Source organism: Malurus melanocephalus, unplaced genomic scaffold (assembly GCF_030028575.1).
Source record: "Malurus melanocephalus ecotype Western Australia unplaced genomic scaffold, MMel_1.1 scaffold_737, whole genome shotgun sequence".
NCBI lineage: Eukaryota > Metazoa > Chordata > Aves > Passeriformes > Maluridae > Malurus > Malurus melanocephalus.
The window spans coordinates 36,133-52,690 of NW_026623969.1; the positions used below are offsets into that span (position 1 = coordinate 36,133).

The window sequence follows — 16,558 nt, forward strand, 5'->3', positions numbered from 1 at the left end:
TTGCTTGCTAACACTTTTAGTTATTAGTTCTCTCAAAATGAGCCTCAAATCAATGGAAAATAAGATAGAGTGTGTTTTAACTTATTACAATCTCTAGTAAAGTTGTAGAATGCATATAAAAAAGAATGAAATGAAGAAAGGAAAACATATGTGAGTGATAATTGAAATAGATTTTATTGTACTGTTGAGCTTTAAGCCCAGCTGGTAACTAAACACCACTCTTGCTCATTTCCCCCCACCSACCCCAGAGGTATGGGGAGAACCAAAAGTAAAACTTGTAGGCTGAGCTAGGAATAATTAAATGAAATAAAGTAAAATGCAATAATAATAGCAAATTAGCAATATTATTATGATAATAAAAAGAAAGCAACAAACAACAAGCAAGTGATGAGCAATGCAATTGCTCAGCACCTGCTGACCAAGGCCAGATGCCATCCCTGACCCCAGAGAGTCCCCTGCCAGACAACTGCCCCAGTTTTTGCACTGAGCACATTGTTTTAGGGTATGGAATACCCCTCTGGCCTGTTTGGGTCACCTGCCCTGGCTGTGCCCCCTCCCATTTTTTATTTTATGTATCACTGGCAGAGCAGGAGCCACACAGAAAAAAAGGAATTCTTGACTCCTTTTCTTGACTCAGGATAAACACAACTTAGCGAACTCAAAACATCAAAGTTATCAATATTCTCGTAATGAATCCAAACACAGCACTCCCCCAGCTACTGAGAAAGAATCCCAGCAAAAACCAGGATGAGCACTGAGATCCACAGCCATACCCTGTGATGTATTCATACATGCACACATGTGTGCAGAAGCCCCATCTTGTCCTTACAGCTTTATCATTTAGGATTTTTCCCCCATATGACAACATATCACAGAACACCTCTGCTTGGCTGACATCAAAACTGATCTTTATTCCCTGCCACAGTCAGTGCAGAGTCCTGGAGCCTTTTTACAGGGACTCTTTCTTTTTTATTCTTTTTCTTCTTGCTCCTGCCCATCATTCTTCATGGATGAGGGGTCACTTCCATAAAATTTAGTGGAAATGCATCTGCTGCACGATGCAGGAACAGAGACATCAGAAATGAAAGCCACAAGGAAATCTCTTTTGCCATCGCTGGTGATTCATAAAGTGCAAAAGCTTGATCCCCCATCCCAGCTTAGAGGAGTCCTGGGGGAGACAGAGCCAAGAACTGGTTGCATGAAATTCAGTGACTCTGTTTGCTAAGCCAGCTGCTCTTCAGATCCTGGCAGGAAATTATCCTTTGGCAGATGTATTATGTAGTTTGAATACATTAGACATGTGCAAAAAGTCCATTCCTCTGTCTGGGGAGAAGAAAAATATTCATAACCTTTCCCTGTTAGAAAAAAAAAAAAAAAGATACTTCCCTTACCTGGGCAGGSAGGCTGTGGTGCCATAAGAACAGAGGTTTATTGACCATTCTACTCCTAAATAATGGAGGCATCCAAACATTAATGTTGTAAATATTGTTATGCTGCCTCTCACCATTAATATTTTAGAGTTATCATGTATATTTTACTAAAATCAGACCTAAGAACGTCTCAGGGCTTTTTTGTTTCTCTTAAGATAGAATGAGCTTTCAATATTGTAAGTTCAAATATATAAAAGTTCAGGTGTGAAAGAACCCTTTGATTTCAGGTAGTAAATTCTGCTTAGTAAATCAGATTTGAGACTAAGGAACAATAAACTGGAAATAAAACTCTTTGAAAGGAGTTTTGGTTAGCCAAGAAGAATCACTTAGAAATTCAAAATCAAAGATAAACACAAGGAATAGATGTAAGAGAAAATGTCAGATATTCTGGACAATTCAGTTTGTTCTCTTGGCATTCTCAGAAGCCCCATTCTCCTGTTTGTTTTGCTTTAGTGACCTTTTTCAGACATGCTTTGTTGGGCCCGGATATTTGAGAGCTGAATCACTGTCAGAGGTGGTGGTGATAATGTTGGTCTCTCTGCCCTCAGGGGTGATGGRTCACCATCACAGGAGGTCAGGGACTACTGCTACCCTGCATCCTTTCACAGAGCTCTCAAAGTAGGATATTGATTTGATATATGAATAACATCCAAATTTCTCCAACCATCAGTATTTTCTAGGTTATGAAGTCGTTAACTGCCAGCTAAAATCTCAGGGTCAAATAAAATGTTTAGATTTGTAAAAATAGCCTCTTTGCCTTTGGCTGGYATTCAGCTAAAGATGAATTTATAATGTTTCTCAATCAATTAAAACTAGGCTATCATACATTTGCATTCTCTCTTACAAAGTAGTCCAAAAGAGAATTAATCTTTGCTTGGACAAAAGTCTGTAAAGCTAACCTTTCCCTCTAATATTGATGGGGTTTTTTTTTGTGAAAAACCTTTCACAGAAAGCTAAAATATTTTTTTTTAAAAAAAAAAGAAGGAAGTTATATATTTGAAAATACTTTGAAGTTACTTAACCACTACTGTCAAAAAGTATTACAATGTACAGGATTCAAGTTTCAAAACCTCACAAATCCCTTTAGAATTATCCCATTCTACTTGTGTCATAGTGAACTTGGCTCGTGAGTATGGTCTTCTTCAGTAAAGGGAAAAATGAAGAAAACAGAGCCAAAGAGGTAAATGAGAGGAATTTCCAGGACTATTCCCTTCATTTCTAGGCACTTTACACAGGGTTATGGAAGTATTTCTTCTGAGAATCTTAAAAACCCAGCACAGTTTGCAGTTTTGGCAAGCAGTAGCAGAGTGAACAGACTGAAGGCAGGTTCATGTGGTCAGTGTTTGAGCAACAAGAGTGAATTTCCTTCTTTTTCCTTTATCACATCATTTCTCTTTGAATGAAGAACCAGGAGTTCAGTCTCTCCTCCTTTGGTTAGCACTGTGCTTTCTGTGTGTGTGTTTGTGTGTTTGTCTTCCTGTGACCAGTGTTAGACCTTCATTTCCATAACATACGCCAGTCACATAAAAATTAATGGATAAAAACAGTTGGCAGAAAGTTTGATATGTTCAAAATCTTTGATTTTTATTTAAGGACTCCACATACAGTGCTAATATTTTGTACCAGAACCCAGGAATTTCAGTCTTTAGGAGAGAGTTGAACGTTTATCCTTGTTTTCCTGCACACACAGCATAGTGCTGGGCAGCAAAAGGTTGATTTCCAGAAGCCTTTTCATCACATGATTTTTATATTTTAGAAAGATAAGTTTTAGTATATTTTATGACGGTTTTTTTTGTTTTTGTTTTTGTTTTTGTTTTTGTTTTTGTTTTTGTTTTTTTTAATGGCTTGTTCTGCTCAGTACAGTTATACACATGATAACAACACACCTGGCATTACAGACGGAGTAGAATTATTTTCAGTGTATTTTAGTGTTTTAATGATTCCTTTGAGTTCTCAGTAATTATTCTCATGTTCATTATACCTGGCATTATAGACAGMGTAGTATTAATTAAGATTCTATAAGAGATTTTGGAAACTCTACAGAGAGTGAATTTACTTTTTAAATTTGGAAGATATTGAAATTGTTCTGTGGAATGGTAAAAGATTTTATTCAYCTACTGAGATTAAATTTCATGATATTTCAGTGGTAATTTTGTTGTATRTTACAGTTATTTTTATAAAATACAAAATATTTTCATCCTTGATAATTCTCTAAATATATTTTCTTTATGTATTTTATTCATCCAAAATTGTTTTAGTGAAAGTGTTAAAAAGAATCTCTGAGATACTGTTAGAAATCCTGCTGTTTAACTATTTCTATACGCACAAATGAATAGCAGTTATAAGTAAGCTGAGGAGAGGTGTGAATTTAATTGAAAATTTCTCTTTCAAATTTCTGCATCTCCTCACCGACCAAGTCTTTTTTCCAGGGAGCTGCATCTCACCAAACTGAAGATGTTTTTAGCATCCTGCTTTAAAAAATTATTATGAGAGAGTTAATTCAATGGTGTTTATATTCATTCCATATGGGTGTAACGACCTATTTGAAAAATAATATTTCCAAATTGAAGCATTTGAGRTTATTTTACTAAATGTATTCTTAGACATCGACTTGAGCTTTCTCTTCAATTTAAGGAACGTTTTAAAAGTCATGCAGCATCCACCTTTGCTGTGGAAATAAAGAGGGTGATGAAGCCCGGTGTGGAGAAACACAGGGCCAGGGCCGTGTGTCATCCTTCCAGTTACACCATGTAGGATTTGAAGGGATGTATCCTCCTGATTTATAGGAACTGTGTTGGTCAGGATCTCTGGGAGGTATATAGTCTGTTTTATTTTTGGTATCAAAATTGACAGTAGCACCTTSCTGCATCTTTGAGCTTCTAAATTACACCCAAATTATGCAACTAATTTAGTTTAAAATCAATGAAGTGACTTCATGATGTTAATTGCAAGACAGCATTGATGGGCTGTCAGATCTAAAATGAGTTTGCTTTCCACCAGTATTGCTGCTGACCCAAAATGAAATTTTAATTTAGATTCTTACTATATCCTGTAATTTTAGCTGCTGGCCTTTGCTAGGCCTTAATRGCTAGCTTGAGTGCTGGCCTGAACATGGGTGAGCAATTTTTTGTGTGAAAAAATTGTGAAATTTTGTGTGAAAAAAGGTGAATCAAGAGTATTAAATACAATTAAGTGTGTCATGAGCAGCCTGTGTTAAATGTGCAGTTAACTTTTCTTGGTAGCTCATATAGGGATCTGTGCTGTGTATGTTCCTACATCTGCATTTTAAAGTTGTTAGTTTGCTTTCACACAAAATAGTAACATAAGCAATCAAGTTTTATATGGGCTTGACACTGTAGAATGCTGAGAATCCCTGTGATTTGGTGATTATGGTCAATTTTTGTTTTTACCATGAGAAATGAGCAGATGTATTCTTCCACGAGGAATTTCTGTTGAACAAATATTTTCTTTATGAAATATTGTGCTTTGAATAGCTCTGAATTTCTGTGTCCTTGTTTTTCTGTAAAGTACTGATGTTTCTCATCTGTCAACTACTGAATTCTGACTCATTTTTTGTATTTGATTTTGGCTGACTCCTTTCCTGGTGGTTTGTGGTACCTGCTGCTTTCATTGTAAATCGAGGGGCAGACAGAGCGATACGATGGGTTAAAAGATCTCAAGAAATCAGAAGACAACCCTGAGATTAATAACTTTTTTTTTCAAATTCCCTCTGTTGAAATACTCACCTTTCCTGTCATGCTGCAGGCCATCCAGCGAGAAAAGCCCGAGAAGTACAGAAAACTGCAAGATGCCAGCAGATCAGCTGAGGCCCTGGTGGAACAGATGGTGAATGGTAATTACATGGGAGTTGCTTCAGATAATCTTCTTAGGGAGTTGATAAACGAACAGGTTCATATTTATCACAAGAATTATATTAGCACAYACTGTCTAAATGGAACGGTAAAGAGATATTGCCTTATATTTCTTTTTATTATTTCTGAGCGTTAAATCTGGTAATTAGAAAAGAGGAAGAAAAAGTATTACCGCTTGAGTACCGTGCAAAGAAATGTGTGTGAAAGTCACAGTAATGAATTGTATATTAACAATCTGTTCTGTGCAGAGACTTAAGTTGTAATCTTATTTTCTGAGTATGCTAAGCTTTGAAGTACATTAGCWCATCTGAGTTGGAGAGCTCTGAAGGCATTACTTTAACCAGTTGGGGAAAAAATGCTTCCTGACTTCTAAGATATAATGTCTGTTTTCTAATATGCATATTGCTGTAATGTTCTGTATCATAGAAAATAGAACATTTTATTTGGATTTGGAAGAGATTTTTTGGTTTTTTGAACTTACTAATTGTCAAAACTTATACAATTCTTACACAAAGAAAAATGGCTGCAAGGGAGTTTTCTTCTGAAAAAAAATATTACATTATGTCATTGTTTTGAATTTTTATATAAGGGAAAAATAAAACCTAAAGAAAAGTGAACAAAAGTAAAATTCTAAGTTATGCCATTGTCCTTAATATTCAACAATGTTTTGCCTTGCAATAATTAAACATGGGACAACATCTGTCACACTGTTATGATTACCAGAAATATAGATATTGAATGCACTGATCTTTGGAACAAATATTTTCTTTTAAATTTTTACAGTGAATAACCAATAATTAAATCACAAAAAGTGAAATGCTCTAAGTCTAAGGTACGAACTTCCAAGCTAAAGAAATTTGATGGAATCATAAGATTATTTTGCTTGAGTATGAAGGTGTAATATTTTACATCATCCCCACATTTAATGTGTGGGATATATTTAATTATCATTAAGTAACAATTGCTGCAAGGAGTGTCTTCCCAGACCCCTTCAATAGACTGAAGGCAATCTGGTAAAATCTGCAGCCTGTTTGAAGCAAAATGGGCGCTTTTCTGTGCTTGATTATATAAAAAGTTCTGACTTTTTTTTTTGCTTGTTTGTTTGGGTTTTTTGTTTTTTTGGTGTTTTTTTTTTTGTTTGTTTTCTGCCTGGGAAAATTTGTTGTACATACTTTTAGGGCAGTATCTGAAATTTCTGACATGTTGAGGTTCTTATTTTGGGCAGAATCTGTCTGGGGCATATTTASCAATGCCCCACTCTTCTATTGGCCAACTGAAGACTTGTGCCTCAAGAATTCCAGTTTAGGTTCTTTGGATTATGTAGTACTTTATGGTAACTAATTTTGGTGTTAGTTGCACAACTCACTACCATTGTAAATAATGTTTTCCCTGTACTGTAGTGCCTACTGTGTTACATGTCAAGTAGGCTAATTTTCTGTCTCAATAATTCTCATTTTTCTCTCTCTCAGTCCGTGGGTCCATTCTTATTCATAGTTTACAGATGTTCTTCACTGTGGCTAGATGTCAAATCCAATATTTCTCAAATCACACCTATTTTTTTAGGAAACACATCTTCCAACTGGGTTGCAGGCAAAGGGTAGACTATCTAAACCAGCATGACTTTATCAACTTCTTCAACTTTGTCAGCTGCTCTGAGATCTGTGTCGTCCAATATATTGTGGTTGCAAAAACATTCTAGTATGGCTGACAGGTTAATTGGCTGTGAAAATKAAGATCTCTTACTGTCATGGTTTGRGGRAGGAAACAATCTCTTTGAAAAGAGAAACAATTCCTCTGGACTTGAAGCTTTAAGTATTTATGGGACTTTCAACTGTTCCACTAATGCAAAGGCAGTTTGAAAAATAGTGTTTGGAATGGTTAATTAATGCAGTAATTACCAGCAATAGGGAGTTGAATTAARTAATTGACACTAGTTGGGGAGAACTGTGAGATGATTTTAACAAAGTTTTGGCCAATGGAATATCTTGTGATGTGCTTAAAATTACTCCTTGAGGGCAGAGGAAGTTAACTGCCATTGTAAAGCCATTGTACTTTTGAATACAACGTATTTTCTATTTGTCTTTTCTTCCCATTATTATGATGTAATTGCAATTATTGTTTGTAGAGTAGTTCAACTACATTGAATTGTAAGTTAAGTAAAAAATTTAACGTAATTTTAAAACTTTATCTCAAACTGTAGCAGAGTTATGCAGCTTTRTATTTTCCACAGCAAATCAGCTAAGTTTCTATAGTCTTTGTGTCTCATGTAAATTCATTATTTTTTTTATTTTTTTTCTTGTTGGTTTCACTAAGGAAAAGAAGAGTTTTGCTGCATCTGAAATACAATGTTCAGTGGAGCAGCCTAACTGTTCCTTCATACCTTCCTGTTCCAATGCTGGAACTCTTTTCCATAACATGGGAAGGAGATGGAATTAATTCATGTCCCTGCATGGATTTGTGGGAGATCTGCAGTTTAAYGTGCAGTGGAGGGAAAATATACTATGTTATTTTAATGGAAAACTTTTCTATCTACCAGATAAAAAATGATGATGCTCCCATTGTTATTCTTTAGGGGAATGAGTCAATGATTGAATTGAATATTGTGCATTTGCAGTATAATCTGTAATTAAAAGACTACACAAGGCAAACAGATTTAAGGCATAGATCAGTTCAGAAGTCAAGTGATGACAATTTTAATTGCATTGGTAGTTTTTGCTTATTGTGTGTCAATTAGATTTGAACTAATAATGATTGGACTCCTAATGATTCCAATTATGCTGGCATGGGATTCCAAGCKTTACTTAATATATAAAATATTCTTTCTCTTTGCTYGTAAACARGATTCTGAAYGTAACAGATAAARAGCATAAAAAGATGGGRCCTCWRGTRGATTATAAGAGCAAGCTCAGAATGRTRGTGAACTTCAYTACTATATCATTTATATTTATTTTCTTGTTTTTACTTTTGCTCTGGTAGGTAGAAGGAATAAGTTAAAAACAGGATTCTGGAGAGAACTGTATTTCTTTATTTAGGATTTAATTTGTTTATTCCCTAGCAGAGGAAAATATTCTGAGGAAACATATTTACATAGGATATTCTTCTGGCCTAATGTAAACATTGTCAGCACTGTCAGCAAAAGTATTTTGTACCAGAAAGAATTTCCCTGTCACAGGGYGACCCTGTGAGCAGGGTGTGTGGACATTGCCATTTGAAGGACTTTTCCCATGAAAGGAAACTGTTGGTGCTTTTGGTGGATGCTTCTTTACCCTGCCACCCACATTGGCTCTGCCTCTCCTTGCTCATGCTTTCAAAATAGTCTGATGATTTTAATCATCAGACTATTTAAAAATTTATGTATTGTGTTTACCACTGTTTCGGGGAAAAAAGAAAAAAAAAGGTTTATTTTTCTTTACTAAATTTTATTCTGAAATAGAGTAACAAATCTGTTGGTGTAGAAGTGAAGCAGTTTAGCAGCTTGAATGGAYATTTGGCTATTACAGTAGTTTAGAATAAAACAAACAGGGCATGAAAATGAGTAATCAGCGAATTTTGATAAGTAGCATTAGAACAAATACAAATGATTTTGTTGCAATAAAACATGTAATTTTGAAATGTCACCATTCCGTGGAAGAAATACATTATCTTGTAAGTTACACAAGAGTGAAAAGCTACAAAAACCCAAGATTACATTATTCTATCACAGAACCATAGCAAATGACAGATGCACTTAACAAGATATACTTCATATTAAGTGGCAATTCCAAAGCACTTGCATGGAAGGTGCTGCACAATTAAAAATATTCAGGCACAATTTGTTATGTGCAGTATACAAGGTAATAAAATTAATGGATGCACTTCAGATAATGATCTGTTTCCTCTGGGTGCAGTATATTTATACAATGATTAAACCAGAAGCTTTTAGAACGTGAAACATGAAAAGATTATGAGCCAACTACTATTCATAAAATAATGTTTTACCAGAAAATGTGTTTTATATTGTTTCTTCACCTGCCTGTAAACTTTTTATACGTCTTGCCAAAGTTGCTGAAGTTAACGAGGGGATCACAGAAGAAAGTTTCAAACAGGACAAGGAATAATAGAGTTTATTAAGGAGTAATAAGCTAAAACACAGGAAGTTTCACCTCAACAAGAGGAAGAATTTCTTTAYATTTAAGGGTGGCAGAGCACTGGAACTCAGTGCTGCCCAGGGAAGTTAGGGAGTCCCCCTGTCTGGAGACATTCAAAGCCCATCTGAGCACATTCCTGTGTCACCTGCTCCAGGTGACCATGTCTGGGCAGGGGGTGGGATTGGCTGATTTCCAGAAGTCCCTTACAATCCGAAAAGTTCCGTAATTCTGTGAAATTTTTGGTTTTCACCATGGGTGAAACTTGCCCAAATGATCTCAAGTGCAATAACAGCCATTTAATTACATCCTTCTGGAAGTGGCATGCTGGCATCTGATAGACAATTTTGAGTAACCTGAATGGACTGAGAAATAACAGTTTTAAAAACACAYGCTAAAGAGATTTTATCTACCTTTCAGTAGGACATGGTGCTGCCTAATGGAGGTGCATCTCTGCAATATTTTACCAAACATGACTGCATAAAGCAGTTTTGTTCTGTCCACTCCAGTAACATGAAGAGCAAAAGCATTTCTTTTTCTGTGCACTTATGAAATCACACTCGATCTCAAAGGTTAGATGTTAAATGAAAGAATTATTGAAAAATTGCATAATAGTAATAATTTTCAAATATTTAAGTGTCACGTTAAGAGCAAAATAAGAAAAAAGGATCAGGTGAATCTAGATTTTCATCTGAAACAGAGTCTTTTTTTGAATCCTTGAAGAAAATATTGCAGTGAGTAGTATTATTATGTGTGGAAAATCCATGACTGCTCTTCTCCTGGTAATCATAATCTTGCCTAAGGGTACTTTGGAGACTGTGGCATCTGAAAAGAGAGGAAAGGAGGAATAAATAAAGAGATCTTTTTATATCTAGTCTGCCAAACTCACAGGCAATGTCTTCCAGGTTCAGAGATAATAATGAACACAGTGGCAAAGATAATCTGCTCTCTGTTATGAATATACAGCATTTTTATAACCAACTCACAACAGAAACAATTGTTGAAATATAGCATAGTTAAAGTCTTATTGTCTATACATATGTTTGTTCTTGCTGTTGTTAAGATTCAGTATCTGTGTGCCTGGTTGTCTGTGGCTGTTACTCAGATGTGCTGTGCCATTCAGGTTTGTGCTGCCTCCCCCCATGCTCATTAGAAGTCACACTTTTAGAAAATGTAGTTATGCTTCCACATCTCCAGATGCACACAAACACTCGTAGAAGACCAGATCACCTCTGGATTTTATTAAGATGTGTCAAAATACTTTTTGCCTCTTCGTGCTTTAAGGTTTATTTTATATCCTTGCTCAGTCCTTAGACTGTGCTCTTCATTTTTTTGAGTATAATGTGGATTTTGAGCTGCTCCAACCACCACAGTTGCCATTATCTCCCACTACTGCTGGGCTTTCTATTCTTCCTGTAGTTTTACCTTTTGAAATGCTGTACAATTTGCTTGGCTAGGGCATCATCCAAGAGCAAAAGCACATCCAGAGAGCTGCTATCAGGTGCTGCACAGTCTGTTTCCAAATGGGCTGTTTCCAAGCAACTCTGAATGGAATAGCCCTGAGCTGGATCCAGAACAGGATTTGCCAGAGCACTGTGGTGCTCCACAGCAGACCTGATCTCAGGTTATCATTTGTGGTTTACCACAGAGCATGCATTACAGCAATTCCTTAGGAGATTTTATTATTAAAAAGAAAAAAAAAAGTCTAGTGCTTTTTTATTTAAGGCATTTAGCTGTAATTAGGACTCTGTTTCTTATGTCCTACCTTCCAAAATTGCCTTTGACTTTACCATCTTTTAATCCTGATAAAAAAAATTTGCCTGCAGATTTGGAATACAGATTACAAACCAGAAAACCCATATTGGACAGTGTGTCAAAGATTGCAAGAAAGGAACATTGAAGGCTTTTGTCTCATTTGCTTTTAAACTTGCTTTAAAGAAAAATACTCTGATTTTCATTATTTTGATAAAAACATAGTTCTGTTTTACTTGTTAGTATTGTATGACTATGGTTAAAAACGATCTTAAGCATATGGCATTGCTCAATGCTTTGAGAATTTTATTCATTTTGGAACCAATGTTGGTCCTATTGCTACATGTATCATTACATCTTGTTACAATTTTTAAAAAAAAAATATTAGGGACTACATTTAAACTTCCATTGAAAAATAAATGAGATGATTAAGTTAATATTTTTTYGAAGCCATTCTGAGTTCAAGATTAATTTTTAATTATGTTACACATCTTTTCTTATCTTTCATATGTATTACTTTACTTTCTTCACAGAAACTGAAGAAAAATCTTTTTACCTTTTAATTGTTCTAAATAATTTCCTTGYCTGTAATAACTAAAGTCAGTTTTATTCTGTGAACTTTAATGTAAGCATGACTATTAAACAGACAGAAATAGGCAAAYTACATCAGAGAAACCATGACTTTGAAAACAACCTTAGAGAAATCAGCTATGGTTTCTTGGCTTTCTTCTTTTTTGTCTCCTCATGGTCATTGCTGGGCACACAGGACTGGCCTAGATGGAGRTTTGATCTGATACTTTGTTTATTCCTTAGTGTTTATGGTGTTTCTAACATAACATGTAATGCAGGATTTAAGGATTGGATTATCAGAAACCTCAAAATAATTGTGGAATATAGTTCAAATTAATTGTAATCAGGTTTTTGGGTTTTTTGTTTTTTTTTTTTTTTTTTTTTTTTTTTTTTTTTTTTTTTTTTTTTTTTTTTTTTTTTTTTTTTTTTTTTTTAATGGGAGAAAAGCCAGCAATAGTCTTGTACATTAAAATCTAATTACAGTCCAGGCATAGTTTTCAAAATCCAGCTGTCAGGCATTTTCTTATTTCTTACAGCAGTTTTAATTAGCTTTATGCATTGTATCTCTACTTTCTGCTTTATTCCCATTCTTGTACTTTAATGTAGTTTATAATTCATTCCCATAGCAACAAAAGTACCCAGGCAGCAACTTTAAATATTTTTGATATGCCTTCCCCACTAATGTGTAACATCTGTATATTCAGAACTGTTATTTGGTGATAAATCATTAACTGGATTTATGAGCTCCCAAATAGAGAAACTGAATTTTTAAACCAGCCTACATTTTTTTTCCTTTTCTTAGTAACTTGTTTATCCTTAAGCATCCTCTTCTCTTGTTTTTCTAGAGGGTCTGAACCCTGACAACATTAGACAAGCCTCGGAGCAGCTGAAGAGCCGCTGGATTGAGTTCTGTCAGTTGCTCAGTGAAAGACTGGCATGGCTGGAGTACCAAAATAACATCATTGACTTCTACTCCCAGCTGCAGCAACTGGAGCAGACAGCAATTACTGCAGAAAACTGGCTGAAAGCACAACCCACACCAGCAACAGATCCTGCTACAGTGAAAACCCAGCTAGAAAGATGCAAGGTTAGAGATTCTTCTTCAAGTTTTTTTGTGTGTCATACGTGGGACAGGTCTGTCAACAGTGGGATAGATTGTGACCTACGGTATTTTCGTATAAAAATAGTGAATGGACTTTTTGGATTGACAAAGTAATGCTTAAAAATATTTATTCAGGGAAAGGAAAGACTGGTGAACAAATAAAGAGGCAAAAGAACAAAGAATATGGGTCTTTAAAACTCTGCCCAAAGTATTTATTTATTAAGATATTTAAACACTTACAGTGAATGATAACCCTAAGGTGGCCTTTTTCATTTATCATTTTCATGTAAAAATCTCCGTTTGGAGATTTTGGTTTCTCATTAAAAAAATGTTGCTCATCACTTCTGTTAAGGATCTGTGCCAGAAATTTTTTTTTAAGTCTAAACTTCTGCCATTGCAGACCACTTTACTTCTTACACACCCTGGGTTCTGATTCAGTGAGGGCTATATAACCAAATGCAGGAATATTCTTCTGTAGTGATATGAGAGAGTCACAATAGTTGTACAAAAACTGCCACACCAATTCACTTAAAATTCTCCCTAATTGTTTTTATTTGTGTAAGAGAGAAATTGGCCTCTCTCTCTTACTCTAGACAACTTTGTGGGTGGGGAGCTTGGAAGCCAATATTGATTGACAGGAATATATTGAGGGGTAGTATTGCATTATAAATTGTGTGACATACTTTCAGGAGTTTGGCTTCAGGAAATCTCAGACTTCAGAAGCTCTCAAACAGAAAATACTTGAAACCTAAATTGAGATGTGTGCTATTATTTCAATTTTCAGGCGTTTCCAAGCTGACATTGTACTTACAGAGCTCTCTGTTCTCATGCAGCAAACTTTCCTTTGGATAGCTCTGCTATGAACTGTACATTTGGTTACTTTGCTCATTTATTTTTCTGCAGTGTTTGCATGTCTCACAATGTATACAAGGAATAACAGCACAACCTCATTGCTCTCTGCAGTTTCCTGAGTGGAGAGTGAAGAGGAAGGTTCTGCTTTCTTCTTCTGGGTGTCCAGTGACAGGATGCATGGGAATGGTCCAAAGCTGTGCCAGGGAAGGTTTAGACTGCAATGGGAGGGAAAAAGGCTTCCTGGACTAACAAAAAGGCTTCCTGGAGAGGTGGTCACTGCCTCCTGGGAATCTTCACCTTTCTGTGATATTTAGTCTGTACATAATCTAACAGAGATGGGTCCAGGATTACAGTAGACATGTTTTGTTTGTTTTTTGTTGTTTTTTTTTTTTTCTCCTCCCAGCTTCACCTGAAAAGGATGTTCCTTCGTCTTGAAATTTTAATATACAATCTGTCTTAATTTCTTTGAGCACAATGTCCTGTGAAAGTGACTTTAAGGTGACTTTAAGCAGTGGTATCAATCAACAACTTTATTKGGAGCAGAGGTATTGATTTGTGAGGAAAGGTTTAAAATGTTGTATTGGTTTGTTGTTGTAGCTGTTGTRTTTGGAAGCAAAACAGCTGTGTAAGGTGCACTGAAACAGTGGTGATTTCGTGGCACTAGTGATTTCATTTCTTGGGTAGCTGTATCTTGATTTGTTTTTCTTTTTGTTCAAACATGMAGGATGAAATCATTCGAATGTCAACCCTGCAGCCTCAAATTGAGCGGCTGAAGGCTCAAAGTCAAGCACTCAAAGAGAAAGAACAAGGACCAGTGTTCCTGGATGCTGACCTTGCTGCTTTCACCAGCCATTTCAAACAAATATTTGCCGACATGCACACCAGAGAAAAACAGCTACAGACCAGTAAGTGTTCTTGGCAAGTCCCATTTGCCTGACTAGCACACAAAAAACAGTTGTACATATTTTGCTTTCTCAGTTTTACATTTACTTTTGTTATATCAACCCAGTAGTGCTATTTAGGTGCTCTTCCTTGCAATTGAATTAATCTTCCAAAAATTATCAGTGCATTCCATATTTTCTYTTAATAAGCATTCAAGGGAAGGTACATTATTCAAAAATCAAGCTTCCACTCAGTGTAGTTCTACCATCAAACCTCCTCTTGTTAGTGTGCTTATGGACAGATTCAGTGATGGTTTTTGGCACCAYAGAACTGTCTTTATTTAGCTGGGTTAGAAGATGGGGCAGTCCATCCCTATCAATCAGTGGAGAGGAAAGAGAGCTTAATTACAGGAGTGTATCTGCTCTAGATTTTCACAGAATACAAATTTAACTCCATAAATCTATCAAAGAGAGWAGCTACCTGAGCATATCTAGTTTTTCATCATGTGGCCAACTCTTTCTTTGTTGCAACACAGAGCACGTGACTGTCAGTTGTAACACTATTTGCATTATTTTTTTAGTAAAATGAATTTTTCAGAAGAGGCAAAATGCTATAACAAAATAGAAAGTTAACTGTCCCTAATTAATGATACATAGCATATCGGTGACTGCTGTATACTTTCTGTATTAGATTATGAAATTAATCATCAGACAAGAAATACAAATTTAACTTTTCTCACCAACAAAGATATTATCTGCCCCTTAAACCAGTGATATCCCTAAATTACTGTACTGATTTGAAATTTGACATAGTGCTAGCTCCTTCTAGTGGATTTTTTATAATATTCCTCCWAAATTCTTCCACTGAGAGTTTCGGATTTTTTTTTTTTTTTCAACACTACATTACTGCACTACTGTAGTTATTTCACATGTCCTCACATATGCAAATTGAAAAGATGATGATGCATACGAGAACTGAAGAAATAAAATGCAAGTGTCACATAGCAAGTGATGAAAGGATGAATTGTGGAAATTTAACATTAAGGAGTGTAAAGTTTTTTTGTTACTCTAAAGTCAAGGTATAGTGGGTAAGATGTAAAAAGCATTAATGTGACTCTTTTATGTGCTGAAATCAGCTGCCATTCTCCCAACAGAAGAATAGTGTAAATACTAGCTTTTTTATGATTGCTTCTCTATCTAAAATTCCATAATTGTTGGGCTTGCCACATCAAATTTTACTGTAGTGAGAGGTCATGAATTAACCAATTGATTAGTCCAGTATGATAAATAGTGTTCCCTGMCTGAATGTGAAGCCATGGGCTTTGATAAAGTTCTTCTTCCTGGGAATTCCTTCCCCCTCCTGGGCTGGAGAGAKCTCCTCCAGTGCCCTGGGCAGCTGCAGAAACATCTGTCCTGAGGTGAAAGCATTGAACAGATTGGGAGGTCTCCTCAAGTGTAAGAGAACAGAAGTCTCTACATAAATATTTCATGGATCCCTGGACAGGTGTTACTGTCAGGGTAACTACTCTGCATCATGAGTGCTTCATCTGCATCATGAGTGTTTCATCTCTAATGGTTCAGCTGTCAAGATGAGATTTTTTTAATCCCATGCAGTACATACCTGTAGTGGTGTTTTAGGTGAGATTTTTATATTAATCATGTTTTATGTTCAGAAATTTTATACAGAGTTTTATTCAAAGTTCTCATTTCCTTTCATAACTGCTGTGGAAATGAATGAACATGCATGGGAAAAAAAACTCAACCTGAATCCAAAGCATAGAAATTTCTGCTCTTTGAGACTGAGTTTCTTCTGCTTTCTTCAATCAGTACTTTTCTTGTATTGTACAGATGAGCCATACCCCGTGTCTTCATTCTGGCCTTTAGTTTCATAGAAAACATTGAAATTTTGTAAGAGGATTTTGGATCTTTTCATCGTTTATTTACATAAATTATTTGTAATTAGTTATTTCCTGCA

The 16,558-nt window shown here is 35.6% G+C and overlaps 1 protein-coding gene across 1 annotated transcript in view; it reads left to right on the forward strand.

The window, feature by feature from the left end:
* LOC130584614 (dystrophin) overlaps positions 1-16,558 on the forward strand; it is a gene marked incomplete at its 5' end in the record, with an annotated part of 165,056 nt that overhangs the window by 34,801 nt on the left and 113,697 nt on the right. The window contains 3 exons of the mRNA XM_057384700.1: positions 5,196-5,283; positions 12,594-12,835; positions 14,427-14,607. Of these exons, the coding sequence (XP_057240683.1) occupies positions 5,196-5,283; positions 12,594-12,835; positions 14,427-14,607 (511 nt within the window). The remainder of the gene's footprint in view (positions 1-5,195; positions 5,284-12,593; positions 12,836-14,426; positions 14,608-16,558) is intronic.